This window comes from Rana temporaria, chromosome 13 (genome assembly GCF_905171775.1).
Source record: "Rana temporaria chromosome 13, aRanTem1.1, whole genome shotgun sequence".
Taxonomy (NCBI): domain Eukaryota; kingdom Metazoa; phylum Chordata; class Amphibia; order Anura; family Ranidae; genus Rana; species Rana temporaria.
In genome coordinates this window covers 116,000,130-116,023,728 of record NC_053501.1, presented here as the reverse complement: position 1 = coordinate 116,023,728, position 23,599 = coordinate 116,000,130, and the positions used below count along the sequence as shown (strand labels likewise).

Below are 23,599 nucleotides of genomic sequence, written 5' to 3'. Positions count from 1 at the left end.
GGGCAGTGGACAGTGTCTGTCATAGGGCAGTGGACATGGTCAATCATAAGGCAGTGGACAGTGTCAGTCATAGGGCAGTGGCCAGGGTCCCTTATAGGGCAGTGGACATGGTCAGTCAAAAGCAGTGGACATGGTCAGACATAGGGCAGTGGACATGATCAGTCATAGGGCAGTGGACAGTGTAAGTCATAGGGCAGTGCACAGTGTAAGTCATAGGGTAGTGGACAGAGTCAGTCATAGGAAAGTGGACATGGTCAATCATAAGGCAGTGGACAGGGTCACTCATAGGCCATTGGACAGGGTCACTCATTGGGCATTGGACACGGTCACATTTAGGGCAGTGGACATGGTCAGTCATGGGGCAGTGGACATGGTCAGTCATGGGGCAGTGGACATGGTCAGTCATAGGGCAGTGGACATGGTCAGTCAAAAGCAGTGGACAGGGTCAGTCATAGGGAAGTGGACAGTGTAAGTCAGTAGGGCAGTAAACTTTTTACAGTTTATTTTCGAAGCTCTTTTGGGGACTTTGGTGAATTATCAGGGGTCTAAACAGACCCCTGATGTCTCAATTTTTAGACAGAGAAAAAAGCAGCACAGAATGAATGGACACACACGAATAGCTCTGTACAGAGGTTCCCATTATTTCACAAACCAAAGTAAAAAACCTAGGCTCTCCTGCGCTTATCGGCGCATGGGAACACAGCCACCAGCACAGCCACCAGCTGGGGGAGAGAGATTTTAATGAAACCAAGGCAAATCCATGCCTGGATCTCACATGCAAACAGTGAAACTGTAAGTGATGTCATATTCCTAGCCAGCTAGGGGACACATCTAACCAAGCTGATCTGTGCTTGGTTAGATGGTGTGAAGGGCAGGGGAGACACTGGGGTCTATTAGACCCCTAATATCTCCATAAAGAGTACCTGTCACCTGCACTATACTATCACACAAGGGTTTATTAATCAAGTAAAAATAAATATATATAAAAAAAAAATGTAAAAAAAATTTAAATAAAAAAAAATACCGAAAACCCTGTAGCCCCATACACCTGCGCAAACGTAAGCCCATGATGTGCAGGCGCATGTAAATTGCAGTCACAACATACGAGTGACATGGCGCTGCAAATGTCAGAGTGAGAACAATATTTCTAGCACAAGAGCTTTTAAAGCATCACCTATGGGGATTTTTGGGCTCCATAATTTTTGGCGTTATCACGGGCACATGCAATTTTAAGACACGAAATGTTTGGTATTTATTTACTCAATGCAACCTCATTTTTTATATTTCAACCAAAATGGGTATTATATGGTGTGGTTTTGCACTAAAATTAAAGGGGTTGTAAACCTCGTGTTTTTTCCCCCTAATGAATCCTATGCATTAAGGTGAAAAAACACCTTGCAGTGTCCAGCTCTCCAGCCCCCCGTTTTACTTACCTGAGCCCCGAATTTCCGTGGGTGGGTCCCCACCGTCCTTCTCTCCATGGAGTCCCAGCTTTGATTGGATAGATTGATACCAGCACAGCCATTGGCTCCCGCTGCTGTCAATCAAATCCAATGACACGGGCGACAGGGGGCGGGGCCGATTCATACCGCGTGTATGACTTAGGGGCGCGCCCGCAAGGTAAACCCCTCGGGAGAGCGCTTCTAACGTCATTTTGTGACGAAACGCGTCTGGGACGGCGTGTAGTGACATCACCGCGTACAGGAAGGGCTCCTGTTACATGCCGGCCGGCATTTGTTTTATCTGCTTTCTATCTACTTTCGTTTGTAAGTAGCCTTTTATCTTTTTAAATAAAATTGTTAGTGCATACTACTCTATGTGCGGTCTCCTTCCCTATATGTTCACAACCGACTGGGCTGTTGAGATGTTATGAGGACGAGTACTGCATATTAGATCCTGCTGTATCCCGCCGTGGATCTCCTATGAGCCGTGATCTGGTTTAATCCTGGTATATCCCAAGCTCTGACCCCGCACTCTGGAGTATCCTGCTGTAATTTAAATAACGCTGTTATTTAATTACCTTTTGGTAAGCCTCAGTCCATATGGTGGCGGTTCACAACTGTAAAATCATCTTCACACCGGGTGTTGTTTGTTTTGGATTCATCATTTATGGACTCTGATACTGGATTTGTTCATTCACTTATGTTATAAATGCACTTATGTTGGTGCGTTTTTTTCTATTTCACTTGTGGGAACACAAAGGACTTTATTGTTTTTATTATTGGTTGGCGCAATTTTTTTCCTTTTTTCCATTATTTTGTGTTAGTTCACGCTATTGCAGCCTTCCCATGAAGCCTTCTTGCTTCATGGGGTTCTTGTAACCTGCCTCACACTGCGGCTTCTCCTTCCCACTGGGAGAAGCTGGCTTCCCAGCATATATATATATATGATGGCAGCTGCAGCATTCCCTCGCTTGGGCCTCTTTGTCTGTTACTCCTTCTGTGATCGTGCTGCCTGATCCTGGTCACCGACCCAGCTACGGACGTTCCTTCTGGTTCCTGATTTCCGGCTTCGTTTCACCCTTTCTCTGGCTACAGACTCCGGCTTGGCTGACTCCCATCCCTGGCTATCGACCCTGGCACCGTTGGACGACTCTTCTGGCTGTTTCAATCATCAATGTGGACTTTGACCTTGCTGTTTGGTTTCCAATAAAGTCTTCTTATTCATTTATCTGTTTTGTACGTCTGATTCATGCTTCCATGACAGCCTGGGAGGGGGGTGGGGGGGGGGGGCGAGAGCCGCCATTAGCCTGGATGGTAAGGGAGCCTAGGGAAATTGAGAGGAGAGCCAGAGCCACCGCCGGAGCCACTGCCCCTGCCTGGTTGATTACAGCGCTGGGGAACATAATAGCTTTCATTTTAATAGCTGTGTTCCTCTCCGCCCGCCGTCATACACAGCCCCTCCCCTTTGTCCAGGGAACTTTGATGGACAGATCACCCATCCCAGGTGATCTGTTTATCAAAGTTCCCCCGGGCGGGGGGAGGGTCTGTAGATGACGGCGTGCGGCAGGGAACACAGCTATTAAAATGAAAGCTGTTATGTTCCCCAGCGCTGTAATCAACCAGGCAACGGCTCCCCTCTCTCTTTACTTGCACAGGTAGGCTGCACGGGGTTCACAGTGTGCACTGGGGTGGAGGTCACAGTCTGAACTGGGGGGGACACATTTGGCGGTGGGGGTCACAGTCGGCACTGGGGGGAACACAATTGACACTGGGGTGGGGGGTCACAGTGTGCACTGGGGTGGGGGGTCACAGTCTGAACTGGGGGGGACACAGTCTGCAATGGGGGACACAGTCTGCATGGGGGGGACAAAGTTGGCAGAGGGGGTCACAGTCGGCACTGGGGGGAACACAGTCTGCAATGGGGGAACACAATTGGCACTGGGGTGGGGGTCACAGTCTGAACTGGGGGGACATAGTCTGCGTGGGGGGGAACACAGTTGGCGGTGGGGATCACAGTCGGCACTGTGGGGAACACAGTCTGCAATGGGGGAACACAATTGGCACTGGGGGGGTCACAGTGTGCACTGGGGTGGGGACACAGTCTGCAAAGGGGAACACAGTTGGCACTGGGGGGTCACAGTGTGCACTGGGGTGGGGGGTCACAGTTGGCACTGGGGGACACAGGCTGCATGGGGGGGAACACAGTCTGCAATGGGGGAACATAGTTGGCACTGGGGTGGGGGTCACAGTTGGCACTGGGAGGGACACAGGCTGTGATGGGGGGTCAGCGCATGCTGCACTGGGTCGGTCAGCGCAGGCTGCACTGGGGGGGGGTCAGCGCAGGCTGCACTGGGGGGGAGCAGGCTGCACTGGGGGGGTCAGCGCAGGCTGCACTGGGAGAGGGGAGCAGGCTGCACTGGGGGGGTCAGCGCAGGCTGCACTGGGGGGGAGCAGGCTGCACTGGGGGGGAAGAGCGTAGGCTGCACTGGGGGAAGAGCAGGCTGCACTAGGGGGGAGTGCAGGCTGCACTGTGGGGGGGATAAAGTTGTTGTTAATCCTTTTTATAACTTAATTCTGCATAAAACATTTAAGTGTAATTTCATTAGATAATTTATGAGGGCGTGTTTAGGGGCAGGGCAACTGGTGGCGAGTAAACTTTGAGGCCTGGCTAGTAGCTCAGGACTTGAAATGTTGAGCCCTGTGTGTATATATATATATATATATATATATATATAACACTACCCTGAAGGAGCTGCTGGTTTAGTTTTGGGCCTGCCGTTACCTTACTGTTCTAGGGGTCTCTCCTGAAGAGTTGTTCAAAAGAATGTTCACACCAACACTTGGGTTTCTTTTTCTTCAAGGGTTTTATTAAACAGGTTCTCAACAGAGGGGGTAGAGGAATAGGGAAGATTCAGGCACCCTGCTTTGCAGATCATGGGTACAGTCTTAGATTCAGAGGACAAATCGGTTCCATGCTGGATTTAGCAACCACTGGATAGGCCCACTCTCACTGACCTAGCAGCCGGTGCGAAGCTCATTCAAAGTCTCTGCCACAGACCTGATGAGTGTCGTTTGGTCATTACACAGCCCTCTGCCACAGGATCGTGTAACCATGCATACACTTAGTGAAATTTCAAAGAAAGTACACAGCTTCAGGATCTTTCAGCCAGGCAGCACAGTGAGGCAAAGTTCATCCGGGTGTGTCCTTCAACTGAGTCCCCAATTGCTCAGCTTCTTCCTGCAGGCAAGACAGCACAGGACCACCTCTGGACCAGTAGGCCCCAGAAACTCCTAGGCCTATTCTCAGTTGAGGAGCCTCTGGCCAGCAGGCCCTGAGACCAGAAAACCACTGTCAATGGATCCCTGAGGCCAGGAGGGCCCTCAGGTCAGGATCGAAAGACCCCGCCAAAAGAGTGTCTGCCCTTAAGTACCCTCTCCAAGAATGCACAGCGGGTTGACCACGCCCACTGGGCTTCTTCTGGGAAGAAGGCACCCAATGCGCTCAGCCTATTGCATTTCCAACCTTGACTCCCAGTGACCGTGACACCTGCAGGCAAGGGGGACATGCGCAACACAGCTGGACTGGAATAGAAGCCCACAATTTGGTATAATCCTCTGAGCTAAACTACAGCTCAGGTAACTAAATTTACAAAATAACGCCTGCTCAACAGGAGCAGGGCGCTATATATATATATATATATATATATATATATATATATATATATATATATACTTTTTCAAGTTACAATACAAAACAGAATATCAAATTTATGAAATTACTATTGCATGACTAATAACAGAGTGAAATTAAATCCAAGAATAATACAATAGTCTGGGACTATTTATATACAGAGACAAAAAGGAGATCCATATAATTATATTATCACTAATCATGTGGTTTAGATATAAAACTGTCCCAGAATATTATTGTCTCAGTCAGTCCTGTTATACTCACTCTAATTCCCCTATCCGGCTTGTTGTCAGCGCTTCCATCAGATCCCTGAAATGAGGACCCTCCAGATTGTTCCCAGACAGGTCCAGTCTCCTCAGTGTCTGGTTATTTCTTATTACAGATGCCAGGTGGGGGGAGGAACAGTCTGTCAGGTGAGTAGAGGACAATCTGTAGAAGAAGAGAAGAATGTTACCAGAAGAAAATGAATTTCTCCCCCAGGAATAAATGTAACTATTCTCTACATGAATGGAGCTCATTTCTCTTTATTGGAATTATTTATACGAGATCACTTTGAATATAAATCCTTTCTGCCACAGATTGCTTAAAAGCTAAAAGAGATTATTATATTTAGTGAAAGGGGCAGTCTTCAAAGCGAGCCTTCTGCCGGTCATTGTTGGAGCCCTTAGATAACTGCTGTTGCCCTAGAGGTAGCCCTATTATGCAAACAGTAAGTGCAGCATAACCCAAGCAAGAATGTGTTTCTCTTTAAAAAGTATAACTAAAGACACTTTTTTTGTATCAATTGAGTGGAGAAGTTGTTTTTTTCCCTATTAGGGAGACTTACTCGCTCTATTTGTCCTGTTTACTGTTATCCCTGAAAGTGAAATATACGAAAACGCCAAATTTTGGGTTGTTATCAGAGCAGGAATAGATAGGATATCTTCCAAAGGGTACACTAGTTCTGAAGACAACCAAGTATTCCATCATTTTGGAGGGGTTTCCTCTCAATTCATGTTTTAGCTATGAGATAGGAAGTAAATAAAGATCTCCCCAACAGGACACAGATGACAAAAAAAACCCTGACAGGGGTTATAACCCTCCATTACTATATACAAAAATAAAAAAAACTTTAGTTCTACTTTTATGTTCTATAGAAACTGACATCTCACAAAAACACCTGCAAATACCAATATATTACAGCATTGTGATTAATCAGATTTGTTTACCTCAAACTCTTGATGTTGTGTAGAGCTGGTATAAGTTTCCTCAATCTTTCACTATGAATTTTACAAAAACTTAGGTTTACTTCTTCTATCTCTCTGCAGGATTGAAAGATAAAAGACAGCACAGAGTAGTCCAGAGATCTGAGGCGAACACCAGAAAAGTCAACGTAGTTTGATCCAATACATTGTGACACCAGAGCCTTATTCCTGCTCTCATAGACATAGTAGAATACATTAAAAAGCTCTGTGCTGCCTTTTATACATTTGTCAGGTGTTTGTTCTGGTATTTTCTCCTGGATCCAGGTGATGACATCTCTGGCAGCCTGAGTAGACAATTCTCCCACGTGAGACTTTAACATGGATCTAGTAGAAGAGTCTGAGAGACCGCAGAGGAAACGGAGGAATATTTCAGTAAGGCCATCTTTGTAAGATTCAGCCTTAGCAAGTGTTTCCTGTAATCTGTCAGGATTATAGTCAATAAAATGGACCAAAGCAGCAAAAAACTCCTGTAGAGTGAGATGTAAGAAGGTGTAATCCACATCAGGAGGCTGACCAGATTCCATCATGAAAGATGAAAAGAGATGATTATCATTTCTCACATTGAATGACTCCAGATGACGCTCATCAAATACAATCATGCGATTCATTACTCCATGTTCTGCCATCCGCCCAATAGATGTCAGCAGTTCCCTGGCAGTGTGACCACCATCTTTATTCTGGTTGTGATTGGCCAGAATGTTGGAGACAAAAGTCACAAAGAGTTGTGTCACTGTTTTGGGTAATGATGTCATCAGCTGATCAGTGATTGTTGGTTGGGCTCTGAAGCACATTGATAACACTGTACAGATGATCCAGCAGTATGATGGGATATAACAGAAAGTGTACAGTGTGTCATTCTCCTGCACATAATGAAAAGCCTTCTCTGACAATTCCTCATTTCCAAAGAAATTATTAAAGAAGATCAGTCTGTCTTCATGGAGAAATCCCATGATCTCAGCTATTCTCTGGAAAACACCGGTATCAACTGATGCCAGTCTGGTTGGGCGGCTGGTTATCAGTACAGAGCAACCCATAAGAAGACTCTGCCTCACCAAACTGGCCACAATCTCACCAAAATGTGTTCTGTAAGCAAAGAGTTTACTTGATCTGAAATCCATTTGGTGAACACTTTCATCTAATCCATCAAATATAAACAGAAGTCTCTCTGGATCTTGTAAAATATTTCCAATCTGACTCTCCAGATACGGATATTGATGAAGAATCATCTCCTCCAAGCTGACCTCTCCCAGTCTATTAAGGTCCCGGAATCGGAAGAAGAAGAGAAAGGCAAATCTCTGGTAGTGTTTTCCGGTCACCCAGTCATAGACAAACTTCTGCATCAGTGTGGTCTTCCCTATTCCTGGCACTCCGCTCACCATTACTGCATGTGGTGCACAATGTGACTGGGGGTTCCATCGGAACAGCCTATTAGGGAAAATTAGTTCCAGTCCAGTTTGTGTTTCCTTCAAGCATTTCTCATGTTTTACCCCAGTCTGTATTAGCTCATTCTGGGGACGTTTCCTGAACTGATCGGTGGAGACTACAATCAGGTTCACATAACGCTCATTGATGAGGAATATTTGTGGTTCCAGGGTAGTTCCTGGGGGTCTATGCTCCACTAGAGTCTCAGTCTTCTCCATCAGATGTTGTTTGTGATTTTCTTGAATTTCTGGGAATATAATGGAAATATTGTTAAGGTGAAAGCGGAAATTGACAATGTTACAAATCAAGTCTACGAAAAATTGTAACTTCTTATGCACTGAGAATGTGAAATCCAGATTAGTTGTATAAACAAACTGACAGACAATTATATAGCACCAACAATTTAAAGTGGAGGTTCACCCAAAAAATCTATTTTTAACATTAGATTGAGGCTAATTGTTAGAAGCAGAATCGGGTGTTTTGTTTAAAATAAATGCAGTACTTACCGTTTTAGAGATAGATGTTCTCCGCCGCTTCCGGGTATGGGCTGCGGGACTGGGCGTTCCTATTTGATTGACAGCCTTCCGACGGTCGCATACAACGCGTCACGAGTTCCCGTTCGGCAACTCGTGACGCGCTGTATGAGACCGTCGGAAGGCTGTCAATCAAATAGGAATGCCCAGTCCCGAAGATCATACCCGGAAGCCACGGAGAACATCTATCTCTAAAACGGTAAGTACTGCATTGATTTTAAACAAAACACCAGATTCTGCTTCGCATAATTAGCCTCAATCTAATGTTAAAATTTTTTATTGGGTGAACTCCCGCTTTAAGCAGTGCTTTACATATTATTCTTTCAAATTAGTCTCTGCCTTTGAGGAGCTTACAGTCTAAGGCCCATTTTCTATGCAGATGTACACACTAGGGCAAATTTATGAAAACTGCATGAAAACTTCATGCAGAGAGAGGACCACGTTTTTTTTGTGATTTAGAAATAACATCAACAGTTATTTCAACCCTGCCAATGAGATACAGCAATGACTTATTATTAGAGAATGTATTTACATGTCCTCACTTCCAGCACAAAATCTAAAAACAAGGAAATCAATCTCTTCTTATGGGTAAATGGGCAGAGTAATGTAAATCATTCCTTTATGCCACTTTTAGTCCTTGGTGCATCCTGACTTGCTGGTTTATAGCACAGATATGATAGCTCAGAAAATGTTGGAACAATTAGTTAAGTCAGCTATATTGATCATTTATTCAATCAAAGAACACAAATAATTTATTACAAATAATTACTGTATATACTCGAGTATAAGTCGAGTTTTTCAGCACATTCTTTTGTGCTGAAAATGCCCCCCTCGGCTTATACTCGAGTCACCTTTTTTTCGCCTGATCTCCTGGATTTTGGGGACCAGGTACTGACCGACCATAGGTCCCTTGGCACACATGTAGCCCCACTCTTCCTCTATAAGCGTGCAAAGTTAGTTGTCCGAGGAACCTATGTCCGGGAGCACCGATTTTTCAAAGACTCCCATGTTAAACGGTAATTTCTCCAGTGATTTTGGGGACCCGGTACCGGCCGGTCGTAGGATCCGTAACTTGGCACACATGTAGCCCCATTTCTCCTCTACAAGTGTGCAAAGTTTGTTGTCTGGGGGACCTACGGCTGGGGAACACCGATTTTTCAAATCTGGGCACCCCTTCCATAGACTCCCATGTTAAACGTCAGTCTAGTCATGGGCACAGTGAGGCATGGACACAGTGAGGCATGGACACAATGAGGCAAAATGAGGCACAGTGAGGCATGCAGATGGACACCCTAGGCTTATACTCGAGTCAATACGTTTTCCCAGTTTTTTGTGGTAAAATTAGGTGCCTCGGTTTATATTTGGTTCGGCTTATACTCGAGTATATACAGTAAGTGAATTATTTATTCCCAAGATACTTTGCCCAGTGCAGACATTTTTTAATTAAAACAATAAAATTGTTTGTAAGAATGTACTTTGGACTATAAAATAAGATGTACTGTATTTTACAGAAGTTACTTCACAAACACCATAAATAACAGTCAGATTGGGATATGAAAAGACACTAAGATTTTGCAATTACTTTGTCGCCTGCCAACTATGTACCATATATTAGGTTGTTCTCCCTCGTAGATACCCTAACTGGTTTATTAAATTTGGCAGATAATTATCTGCATTTGACCACTTGGCCCATTAACTTGCTGCAGTGGAATTCCTGGGTGGAGTCCATCTAAATTATACCAATATAGCAAACTATAATGACCAAATCTTGGGGTGTTAGAGTATCAAACAGCCAGCACAACATTTTTGAAAATCAACAAGAAATGTCAACTCTCCAAAAGCAGATGTAGAGGGTCGCTAGGTAAAACTGGATGGTTTAAAAATGGATGCTGAGTTGACCCTCAAAGATGGCTATAGATCAATAGGTGGCATTTGTCTTTCCAAAATGGCATCCTATGCTGGAGATGTGTGCCCTGACTTCAATGAAAGTGTTACTAAACCCACAACAGTAAAATCAGTCAGGAAAGCATGCTTGTTATACTCACTGTGGAATCTAAGGGGTTAATCCTCTGCTCCTCCTTTTTTAACTGACTACAACTCATCTTGTGATAGAACAAAGCATTAGGAGTCAGGCTGCACATGTTCAGTTTGGTGTGTATTGCTAGAGTTTTTTTTCTTTGGAGAGTGCACTGTCCAGACAGAGAATCATGGAAGAATGAAAACTCCTTCTACTAGCTTTAACCAGACACTGATAGAAATTAGGGATGAACCCAATGTTCTAGTCCAAAGTAAGTTTGATTTGAACATCGGGTGTTCGCCAAACAGCAAACATTATGCAGTGTTCGCGCCAAATTTGAAAGCCGCGGAACACCGTTAAAGTCTTTGGCCCCATACACACCATAGAATCTATCCGCAGATAAATCCCATCGAATGGGTTTCAGCGGATAGATTCTATGGTGTGTACACTCCGGCGGATATTTATCCGCGGATATTTCCGAATTCCAGCAGATAAATATTTGTCGACATGCACAGAATATCTATCCGCTGGAATCGGATCCCACGGATGGATCCGCTGGTCTGTACAGACTCACCGAATCCATCCGTCCGAAGGGATCCCCCGCATGCGTCGCAATGATTCAACGCATGCGTGGAATTCCTTATATGACAGCGTCGCGCACGCCGCCGCGTCATAATCGCGGCGACGGCGCGACACGTCATCGCCAGAGGATTTCGGCGCGGATTTCAATGCGATGGTGAGTACACTCCATCGCATTAAAATCTGCTGAAATCCTCGAGAGGATTTATCCGCGGAAACGGTCCGCTGGACCGTATCCGCGGATAAATCCTCCCGTGTGTATGGGGCCTTTGGGACCTGAGTGAGCAACTTGATAATTTTATTGTTTCTTTCCCCTATTTTTATATGTTTCTATGAATATGCCGAAAGTGTACCAGCTACAAGAGTTTTGTGAAATACTGTAAGGCCTCGTACACACGACCGAACATGTCAGTCGTGTGTACGGCCGACCGGACAATTTTGCGGCGGATCGGACAGGTTTCCAGCGGACAAATGTTTCTTAGCATGTTTCTTAGCAAATCTCCGAGCGGACATGTCCAATGAAAACGGTCCACGGACCGTTTTCATCGGACATGTCCCCTCATGTGTACGAGGCCTAATGGGCGATGTTCGCTCTGTATCTGTGTTTGTTGTATTGTATGTTTTGTACGAAAAAAATAAATAAAAATTTAACTTTAAAAAAAAAAAAAAAAAAGTCTATGGGACACTAACATAAAACACCGAAAGTGCTAATTTTAAGGAATTATATGCAAGTTGTTACCATAAAAAGTGTTTGGGGACCCGGGTCTTGCCCCAGGGGACATGTATCAATGCAAAAAAAAGTTTTTAAAACGTCAGTTTTTTTTAGTAGCAGTGATTATAATAATGCTTAAAGTGGAGGTTCACCCGAAAAGTTAATTTTTAACCTTAGATTGATGCTCATTTTGTCAAGGGGAATCGGGTAGTTTTTTTAAAATCGAAGCAGTACTTACCGTTTTAGAGATAGATGTTCTCCGCCGCTTTCGGGTATGGGCTGCGGGACTGGACGTTCCTATTTGATTGACAGGCTTCTGACGGTCGCATACATCGCGTCACGATTTTCCGATAGTAGCCGAACGTCGGTGCGCAGGTGCCGTATAGAGCCGCACCGACGTTCGGCTTCTTTCGGCTACTCGTGACGCGATGTATGCGACCGTCGGAAGCCTGTCAATCAAATAGGAACGCCCAGTCCCGAAGACCATACCCGGAAGTGGCGGAGAAGATCGCTCTCTAAAACGGTAAGTACTGCTTCGATTTTAAAAAAACTACCGATTCCCCTTGACAAAATGAGCATCAATCTAAGGTTAAAAATTTTTTTTCGGGTGAACTCCTGCTTTAAAGTGAAACAATAAAAATAAAATATTCCTTTAAATATCGTGCCTGGGGGGGTGTCCTTAGCAGGGCCGGAATAACATAGGGGCCATTGGAGCTGCAGCTCCAGGCCCCTCTCTCAAGATAGGCCCATTTGCCCAAAAAAAAAAAAATCTGAAAAAAAAAAAAAGATCGACTTCGGGGGTTGTAGCCCGACGACCAGAGGTCACAGAAATCCCACATTTGGGGGGTAGGCAGGTGAAGACCTACCCCACAACTGGTAAAAATATGGGATGAATAGTAAATGGAAAAAATTATTGCGCTCGTTCTGAATGTAGAAAATTAATCTCAGCCAAACAGGATATATGCAAATAGAAGAGGGACTCACAATAGTGTAAAATCCTGGTGATTTAATAAGGTAAAAACGGGTATGCACTTACATCAAATAGATCAGACAAGGCATCCAACAAGTAAACAAGCCGGCCAGCTCTAAAAACGAACGCCCGTATCTTCCGGGTGAATCCTCAAAACAAGATACGACGGCATCTGGGTTAGATCCGACAGGCGTACGTCTTCGTACGCCTTCGGATCTTAGATGCAATTCTTCGGCGTCCGCTGGGTGGCTTTTCCGTCGTATTCGGCGTTGAGTATGCAAATTAGCTATTTCTGATGATCCACGAACGTACGAGCGGCCGTCGCATTCCTTTACGTCGTTTCTAGTCGGCTTTTTTCGGCGTATAGTTAAAGCTGCTATCTGGTGGTGTACGCAATGTTAAGTATGGCCGTCGTTCCCACGTCAAATTTAATTTTTTTTTTATTTCGTTTGTGTAAGTCGTCCGTGAATGGGGCTGGACGTAAGTTACGTCCACGTCAAAACAATGACGTCCTTGCGACGTCATTTAGCACAATGCACGGCAGGAAATTTAGGGACGGCGCATGCGCAGTTCGTTCGGCGCGGGCACGCGCTTCATTTAAATGAAACACGCCCCCTTATCGCCTCATTTGAATTCCGCGCCATTACACCGCGAGAGATACACTACGCCGCCGTAACTTAGGGCGCAAATTCTTTCTGGATTCAAACCAAAGCCGGGTAAGTTACGGCGGCGTAGCGTATCTCAGATACGCTGCGCGGGTGCAGATCTATGTGGATCTGCCCCTACATGTTTAGAGTTACAGAGGAGGTCTAGTGCTAGAATTATTGTTTTCGCTCTAACGATTGTGGCGTATGTAACCTGTGTGTATCTGGCTCTGATACTAGCCAGTGCCTACCCAGCCACTGACTAGTATCTCTCCCCAGCCTGTCCCCACACACAATATCACCTGCTGACCTGTGGATGGGGGAATCACTTCTGCAGTGTTATTGTGTTCTGCCAGTGTGTACAATGATCAGTGTTGCTAACTATAGCTGGCAGCACTGATTGTTTTGGGAAAAACCTAACAGGCTGGTTTTACTCAAGTCGATTAATAGATTGACTTGTGTAAAACCAGCTAGCCCATACATAGGATCGACTATGGCTGGTCTCTGCATAATTGGCGTAATTTCAATCCATGTATGTACCGTTTAACCACTACGCAGTCCCTAAACATCCTTCCACAAACGGGAAGAAGGGTGACCGCTCCCATAGACCAAGAGAACTCTCTCACCAAATCCAAAACCCTGGGTGCCGCATAGCTATGACTAAGCACTGTATGACAGTGTGAAACGCCTCAGTTGCGTTTTTCTGATTTCTGCTGTGACATGTCAGTTTTGTGACATATTTTATTAAAAAGGAACCCTTTTTTGGAGTGCGCCTGTCCTAGTCTTCTTCATCCATTTTTGCATTCTTCCACAAACCTTTTTACATTTTTCCTTCCCAGATTCTCTCATCCTCCTCTCCTGTACATACTCTCCACACTTCTCTCCTATACATAGTGCCCACTGTCATACCCTACACACTCCTCACCTGCACATAGTGCCCACTGTCATACCCTCCACACTCCTCTCCTGTACATACTGTTCACTATCATACCCTCCACACTCCTCTCCTGTACATACTGCCCCATCATACCCTCCACACTCCTCTCCTGTACATACTGCCCCATCATACCCTCCACACTTCTCTCTGGTACATACTGCCCTCTGTCATACCCTTCACACTCCTCTCCTGTACCTAGTGCCTGCTGTCATACACTTCTCTCCTGTTCATACTGCTCACTGTCATCTCCTCCACACTTCTCTCCTATACATAGTGCCTTTAAAATTATACTGAATACCCTCAATGTTGCCAGCTCTAGAATGGACACACTTTTGTTAGTTCAACTAAAGGAAATATCAGTTCTCATATTTGTTCTCTCCCATTATTAGTACTCATTACATTTTTTGATTACTACTGTGATGTATAGAGGAACATAGGGGATCTCAGCTACTCTAAATATAGCACTTGTAAAAAAAGTGTCCCTGAAAATATTTTTTAAATGTTGGCAACTATGCACTTAAGCACTGCCCAAGGGCCACTGGGTCAGTAGGGGTCCCCATGAGAGGCACAGTGGTGTAGTGGTTAGCACTTTCATCTAGCAGCAAAAGGGTCGCAGGTTCAAATCCCGACCACGACACCATCTGCTTGGAGTTTGCATGTTCTCCCTGTGTCTGCGTGGGTTTCCTCCGGGTACTCCGGTTTCCTCCCACACTCCAAAGACATGCTGGTAGGTTAATTGGATCCTGTCCATATTGGCCCAGTATATACTGTATGTGTGTAGGACTGTGTGTCCCAAGCGTGTCGAGATCCTACGGGTAAGTGACCGCACCAGCCAGGAAGACACTGGCTGCAAAAAGCGCCTAGAGGCGATTCAGTTCGCATGTGTAGTGCCAGGGCTTTTTTTCAGGGGGTACTTGGGGGAACTCAGTTCCACCACCTATGGCTCAGACCCTATGGTGCCTGTTCACCACAATCACTTGTAAACACAGAAGTCTGGTTTCTGTGTTTACAAGTGACAGCTTTGTAACCCCCTGAACTCTGTATGTAATGCAATTCTGGTATTTAATGCCCCTTTTAAGACCCTTCTACTGTTTGTGAAATCTGAACAGGTCGTAGTTGAGTTCCTGCACCTATTTTCTGAGAAAAAAAGCTCTGTGTAGCGCTATACAAGTCATTCATTCATTCAGAGGCTCCTGGGATCCTGTGATATTAAAGCGGTAGTAAACTTTCCTGACATTACTACTTTTTAGAGGCCCTGGGGTAGGTTATGCCACAATGTACAGTACAAGTATGCACAGAATGTTAGCATATTAGGGTACAGGGTACATTTTTAGACTGAGCCCTCCAGTGCTGCGCTGTGATCAATCAGGCGGGGCCCGGGCACTTCCATCTTCACCCAGTCTTCCTTCTGGGTTCTGTGCCTTTGGTCACTTGCCTTGGCCGGGCTGCGTTGTTGTCATTCCCACGCATTTATTTATTATTTATAAAAGGCACCACCAAAATCCTCAGCACCAGGCCCATAATGTTCTTAATCTGGCCCTGCCTAAATATGAGATGTGAGATCTTTTGGACCCCAGATCTCATATTTAAGAGGATCTGTCATGCTTTTTAATATTATAAGGGATGTTTACATTCCTTGTAGTAGGAATAAAAGTGTCCAAATGTATTTATTTTTTAAAACTGTAAAGTAAAATAAATAAGATTTATTTTTTTATAGCGCCGCGTACCGACAAGCTCGCACGCAGAAGCGAACGTATACATAAGTCTCACCTACATATGAAAACGATGTTAAAACCACACAAGTGAGGTATCTCCGCGATCGGTAGAGCGAAAACAATAATTCTATCCCCAGACCTCTTCTGTAACCTCTTCTGTAACTCAAAACATGCAACCTCTAGAATTTTTTAAATGTCGCCTATGCAGATTTTTAAGGATAAAAGTTTGACGCCATTCCACAAGCGGGCGCAACTTTGAAGCATGACATGTTGGGTATCAATTTACTCAGCGTAACATTATCTTTCACAATATAGAAAAAAATGGGCTAACTTTACTGTTTTCTTATTCAAAAAAGTAATTTTTTTCCAAAAAAAGCGCACTTGTAAGACCGCTACGCAAATACAGTGTGACAAAAATTATTGCAATGACCGCTATTTTATTCTCTAGGGTGTTAGAATTTTTTTTATAATGTTTGGGGGTTCAAAGTAATTTTCTAGCAAAAAAACTTGTTTTTAACGTGTAAACACTGATTCTTAAAAACAGGCAAGGTCCTTAAGTGGTTAAAGTCAATAGAAACTAAAATAATTTGTTCCGCATTGACTTCAATGACATGCAATACCGCATGTGGCCAGAGGCGGGGGGTCGGAAATGGCCGGAAAGGCCAGAGGACAGTTCGGCTGACCTCGGCAAACCTCGGAAAGACTGCGTTCCAGAGCCTTTCGGAGGTTTGCCGAGGTAAGCCGAACTGTCCTCGGACCTTTCCATGCATTTCCGAACGGCGACGATCAGCTGCGATCCACACCGTTTGGCTCCGGCGCCCCACCACCTCAGGCCAAAAGCGGTACTGCACATCGCTTTGGCCTGAATCCTGCTCGTTTTGCGAAACAACACTCATTAACCGCGTTACTCGCAATCTGAGGTTCCACTGTACAACCAAAAGAAAGCTCTATTTACAATATATGAAAAAAATAAAATTTGGGTACAGTGTTGCATGACCGCACAATTGCCAGTTAAAGTGGCGCAGTGCTGACCAGTAAAAAATGGCCTGGTCATAGAGGGAGTAAAGTCTTCTGGATCTTAGGTGGTTGAAGTCCCCTATATATCTATATATACACATGCATGCATAAATACACGTGTCAGTGCTGATATGTATAAAAATAATGATGGGATAATAACTCCTGTTATGTATTCCCATGCTTGTCAGAGGGAAAGCAATAATTCTAGGGTCATTCACAGTTACAGTGGAACCTCAGATTATGAGCATAATTGTCAGAGAAACAATCTTGCCAACACCAGCCGTCCTGCGCGCATGCGCGGTGGAACGGCGCTTCGTCACTTGTGCATGCGTGGGTCGGTAGAACGGTGCGTGCGCATGCGCGGCCCTGTAGAACAGCGTGCGCATGCGCACAAGCGCACCAATCGGGATCCTGGCGGGCCTACATAAGATAGCTCGGGCACCATGACAGGTTGCTGGTTTGTTGTCAGCTTCCTGTTATACCTGACTTCCTGTTTACCTGTACCTGAACCTTTGTTGTGACCCGGATCGGCTTGACTACTCTGCTCTTCTCTCCTGGACCTGACCCCTGGCTTGTTTCTCGGATTCGCTACTTCTCTCCAGCCCCTGACCTTCTGCCTGCACCTTGTACCTGCTACCTTCTTCAGCTACTGACCTGCTGCTTGGACTTATTGAACTGATTTCCTGTCTCTTGTGTCTGACCCTTGGCCTGCTCTTGGTGACCTCCCTCCGGCCTTGCTCCTACAGTTCAGCGCTATCAGATCTTCTAGCAAGATCCACCTTCCCTGCTGGTAGCCAGTGCCTCTTCGCGCCATCCTCCCTCTGTCTCACCTCCAGGGGGCGAAGTGTGCCAAGTCGCAAGGGTGAATCGCTCTCGGCATCTCGGCCTCGGTGAGTGTGTTCCCCTTTTGAGACGCTCTGCCAGCAGGTCTCAGCACTCACTGATGCGGTTCAAAAGTTGCAGGAGGGCTACACTCACTGGATCACCTGGGCCAACAGCCCCTGCATCTCCTAGTGGGGCTTCCACCTCTCAAACCTCAGCAAGTCCGACGGTGGTGATGACTCTCCCCGAACCTAGGGTCCCCACACCTGAGCGATTCTCGGGCGATTGCAAGAAGCACCGGGCTTTTAAGAACGCCTGCTCTTTATACCTAGCCCTCCAGCCCAGGACCTTCTCTTCAGAAGTAGTGAAGGTGGGTTTCATCATATCCCTCCTCAATCGCAAGCATGGGCCTAATGGGTTTAATGGAGTAAAGGAGCCCTGTACTAAATTCTGTGGATACCTTCTTCGAAAACAAGTCGCAGTTCAGTTGTATGATGAATGAATGAATGACTTGTATAGCGCTACACATGCAAACTGAATCGCCTCTGGGCGCTTTTTCCAGCCAGTGTCTGCTTGGCTGGTGCAGTCATTTTACCCCGTAGGATCTCGACACGCTTTGGACACACAGTCCTACACACAGATATACATATATATACTGGGCCAATTTTTGGACAGGATCCAATTTACCTACCAGCATGTCTTTGGAGTGTAGGAGGAAACCGGAGTACCCGGAGGAAACCCACGCAGACACAGGGAGAACATGCAAACTCCAAGCAGATGGTGTCGTGGTCAGGATTCGAACCAGCAACCCTTTTGCTGCTAGGCGAAAGTGCTACTCACTGCACCACTGTGCTGCCCCCCCAGCGCACGGCTATGGCTGAGGCTACTCTACACAGCTTAACCCAGGAAAGAAGGCCAATAGAAGATTACACTGCAGAATTTTGGAAATGGTCAGCCGATACTGGCTGGAACGAGGCGACTTTAAAATATCAATACCGCCAAGGACTATCCGAAGCTCTCAAAGACGAGCTGGCAAGAATTGAGACTCATGCTTCTTTGGAAAGTCTAATCCAGTCTGTCACCCAACTTGACAGGCGCCTGCGGGAGCTCCAAACGCTTCTAAGCTGCTCTTTCCAGTTGGACCCTTCCCAGACCGGTTCCTGTACATCCGCCTCTCCCAGTTCCCACAGCCGCTCCTACCCCTGAACCCGAGCCCATGCAACTTGGACTGGTCTGGGCACCTCTCACCCCTGAGGAAAAACAGTGCAGGCGTCAAGCCAATCTATGCCTCTATTGTGGGGGTACTGGCCATTTCCTCTGTAACTGCCCGGTGAGACCCAGTAAGTCTGCACCCCAACATGCTTTGAACTATCACGTTTCTGGTACTCCTCAGACTTATGTTGTTCTCTTTATCTCCCTACAGCTATCCGGGAGGAGCAACACACCAACCGGCTATTATTGACTCCGGAGCTTGCAGTTGCTTTCTGGATTCCACATCACCTACAAGTACACCTGGCAGATGGTTCTCTTCCTCGCTCCGGGCTAATTACTCAAGAGACCAAACCCATCCTTGCCACCACTGACTCTGGACAGAGAGATAGAGTTACCGCTCCAGATGGGTGTATGAAACAAATCTGTGTCCTCTCAGAAAAGCCCAGGTGGCGGCAATGCACGAAGCTATGACTAAGCACTAATTAATAGTGTGAAACCTGTCAGCTGCTTCCCCTATTTTTGCTGTGATGTGTGGTGTTTAAAGCTTTTTTACCAATAAAAGGAAACCGAAAGTTTTTTTCAGAGTGCGGCTGTCCAGACATACTGACTCTGGACACCAACAGTTTCTGCGATTGGACCTCATTCCCTCTCCTATGTTTCCCATTATTTTGGGCCTCCCCTGGCTACAGGCACACAAGCCTCACATAAACTGGGTCAAGAAGGAGGTCAACTTCACTTCCCACTATTGCTCTCAGCACTGCCTCATCCCTGTCTCTGCCACTTGCTCTACTTGCCACTTGCAGCGGCCATACCAGATAATCTTCAGCATGTTCCCCCTGTATATCTGGAATTCAGGGACGTCTTCGACAAACAACAGGCCGACCGTCTACCACCTCATAGGCCGTATGATTGTCCCATAGACCTCCTGCCTGGCTCTAAGGTGCCTTTTGGTCGTATCTTCCCACTATCTGAAACCGAGTTAAAGGCCCTCAAGGCCTACATAGATGAAAATTTGGAGAAGCAGTTCATCCGTCCATCCTCCTCTCCAGCCGGAGCAGGAATCTTTTTTGTGGAAAAAAAGGACGGATCTCTGAGGCCCTGCATAGATTACAGGGAACTAAATAAGATTACCATCAAAAACAGATACCCGCTTCCGATAAGCTCAAATCTTCTCTAAGCTTGACTTTCGAGGTGCCTACAATCTCATCTGAATCAGGGCTGGAAACGAATGGAAGACCGCCTTTAGATCCAGGTTTGGCCACTATGAATATTTAGTGATGCCATTCGGGCTCTGTAATGCTCCAGCCACCTTTCAGCACCTGGTCAACGACACCTTCCGTGAGCATCTCGACGACTTCCTAGTTGTGTATTTGGATGATATTCTCATTTTCTCTGCCTCTGTTGAATAGCACCGGGGTCCATGTTAAAAAGGTCCTCAAAATCCTTAGAGAACACAAACTATATCTTAAAGGGGTTGTAAAGGAATATTTTTTTTCATAATAAGCATTCTTTACCTGCAGACATTCCTCTTTACACTTCCTCATTGTTAATTTTTGCTCAGAAGTTGCTCTATTTCTTCTCTGTTCTGTTCACTTCCTGCTTGTCTGATTTTACTGACCACCGTGATGGGAGGCTTTACTGCGGTGGTCAGTGATGTGCTCACCCCCTCCTGGAAACTACATCTGTGTGGCAGGACGCTCTCTACGTGTTAGAGACTTCAAGGAGGTGTGAATTACTGGGCGTGCCGCAATGCATACTGAGAAATGTAGTTCTTACATGAACGAACGATGCAAACCAGGAAGTGAATGAGAGAACAGAAACTAGAATGCCGGAGGTGATATAGATGAAGGAATTTAATAGGTATTTACTCGCTTTTTAACAGAATCATTACACTATTCTGTCTGTCTACCTTGCAGACGTTAATTTTAGGCAACATTTTTTTTTCCTTTAGTGACCCTTTAAGGCTGAAAAATTTGACTTTGAAAAAACTACCGTGCAATTTCTTGGTTTCATCATTTCCACCAACGGGGTTGCAATGGACCCACAGAAGGTCAAAGCAATTCAGGAATGGCCAGCTCCAGTGGATAGAAAAGGGGTACAATGGTTCATTGGTTTTGTAAATTTCTACAGGAGGTTGATCATTGGATTCTCTTCTATTGTGGCACCCATTACCCAACTAACACGCCAGGGCAATCGCTTTCAATGGTCACAGGAAGCCAGGAAGCTTTCATGAAAATGAAGGCCGCGTTCACCTTTGCACCCGTTTTGCGGCATCCAGACCCAACATTGCCATTCATATTAGAAGTAGACGCCTCTGAGACAGCCACTGGGACCATCCTTTCTCAAAGACAGGGGCTCAAGTCCCTTCTACACCCGGAAACTAAGCCCACCGGAAAGAAATTATGGTGTCGGAGTAAGAGAGTTATTGGCTATTAAATTTGCTCTGGAGGAATGGATATACCTGCTGGAGGGGGCATCTCACCCTGTCATGATCTTCACCGACCACAAAAATTTGGAATACTTAAGGTCAGCAAAACGTTTCCGACCCAGGCAAGCCTGTTGGGCTCTTTTTTTTTACCAGATTCAATTTTCATATTTTCTACAGGCCCGGCTCCAAGAATTGGATGGCAGATGCTCTCCCCAGGATGTTCCCCCAAAACCTCTCAAGCAACTGAACCAAGTACCATCCTGTCCTCACAAAATTTTCTTTTGATATCCCAGACTAATCTGTTGACCTCCATTAAAACAGCATCCAGTATTGCCCTGACCAGGAAATGTCTTCCTTGGAAAAACATGATGACCTGCTTGGTCCAGAGGTAAAATCGTTGTCCCGTTGGAAGCAAGACACCTAGTCTTATGTACTTTTCATGACCACAAGCTGGCAGGTCATTTTGGGACACGGAAAACCATAGAACTGGTCTCCCATTCGTTCTGGTGGCCAGGCTGGAGACAGGACTGTAAGGCCTACGTCACTTCTTGCACCCGTTGTCAGTGTAATAAGGGACCAAACACCAAAACCTGGGGCCTACTCAAACCTTACCTGAACGGCCATGGGCAGAGGTCTCCATGGACTTCATTGTCGACCTACCTCCCTCTGGAGGTTTCACCACGATCTTGGTCGTGATTGACCGTCTTTCTAAGATGGCACACTTCCTGCCCATGGGGGGTACTCCTTCTGCTGCAGATACAGCCAAGATATTCTTTAAGGAAATAATTAGGCTCCATGGGGTACCTAAGAGCATCGTCTCAGACAGGGGCGTCCAGTTTACGTCCAAATTCTGGAAGGAACTTTGCAAATCCCTGGAGATCAAGATCTGCCTCTCATCCACCTATCACCATCAGAGCAACGGCCAAACAGAGGACAAATCAAACCCTGGAACAATACCGCTGTTGCTTCTGCTCTGCTTCTCAGGACGACTGGTCATCCCTGTTATCTTATGCCGAATTTGCATATAACAACTCCATCCATTACGCCACCAATCAAACCCCCTTTTGGTCCAATTTTGGCATCCACACTTTTTTTCTCCCAAATTACATTCCTGAGATATCTGTCCCAGCTGTACAGGATCGGATAGCCTCTGTCCAGTTAAAATTCCAGAAACTCCAGGAAATGATGCAGCATGCCAAGGACAACTACAAGAAATATTACGATAGGGGGACGTAACAGAATGACCCATGACACTCAGAGACTTTTGAAGGATGAGGGGTACACCTGTGCCAGCGTCACTAATGACTCATGGGTCTAGGGTCATCCTGTGCCCCTTTTGGGCATAGGGTGACTGAGAAATATTAATTATAAATTACATGAGATGAGAAATTAATGATGATTCATGTTTTGCAGGATATCGTGGAATTTTACAGGCTGTTAAAGTCTGACTCCAAATGGAATGTTTTCATTCAATGGGGGGACACATGCTTTTGAGGTGTTAATTGCGTAGACTCCTGAAAGACATTCTATTGTCCATTGTGTGATGCTAACTAAGTCTGTAGGGTCAGATGTCTCCTTTTAGGAGTAGGGAATTGGCATGTCAGTTATGTTTAGTAAAGGAATGTGTTTTGTGTAACAGGTGAGGGGAACTTGTCAAGCTGTAGTAATTAACCCCTCTAAATGTGGAGACGGGATGTCTGGGGGATGACTAATAATTAACTCAATTGAATGTCATTGTCTAAGAGAAGGTGTATTGAAGCCCCCCATTGTGTGATGTGTGGGTGGAGAGTTTCTTTGTCCCTGAGTGAGTGAGTGAGAAACTTGAAAAGTGCAACACATGCGAACTGAATCGCCTCTGGGCGCTGTATCTATTTCATGGGTAAGGAACCCCTTGACCTCAGAAGAGATGGGTTTTAATCTTTCTCCTGAAGGCCAAGTGGTCCGACTCCAGTCGGATGGTGGTTGGTAGTGCATTCCACAGGCGAGGTTCCTGGACTGCAAATCTCCGATCTCCTTTGGACTTGTATCTGGCTTTGGGTATCTGGAGTAGGTTTTGATTGGTGGATCGCAGAATGCGATTGGGGTTATGGGCTTTTATTTTTTTGCATAGATATTGGGGGGCGTTGCCTTGAATACACTTATGTATTAGGCAGAGTGCCTTGAAAGCGATTCTGTCTTTTACTGGCAACCAATGAAGGGATCTCAGTGAAGGTG

The 23,599-nt window shown here is 45.6% G+C and overlaps 2 protein-coding genes across 2 annotated transcripts in view; both read right to left on the bottom strand.

The window, feature by feature from the left end:
- The window catches only part of LOC120920591 (NACHT, LRR and PYD domains-containing protein 12-like), a 148,999-nt gene that overhangs the window by 4,549 nt on the left and 120,851 nt on the right, over window positions 1–23,599 (bottom strand). The window lies entirely within an intron of this gene.
- Window positions 6,181–23,599, bottom strand: part of LOC120920593 (NACHT, LRR and PYD domains-containing protein 3-like) — a 67,216-nt gene continuing 49,797 nt past the window's right edge. The window contains exon 7 of the mRNA XM_040332753.1: window positions 6,181–8,046. Coding sequence (XP_040188687.1) covers window positions 6,338–8,046 — 1,709 coding nt within the window. The 3' untranslated portion in view covers window positions 6,181–6,337. The remainder of the gene's footprint in view (window positions 8,047–23,599) is intronic.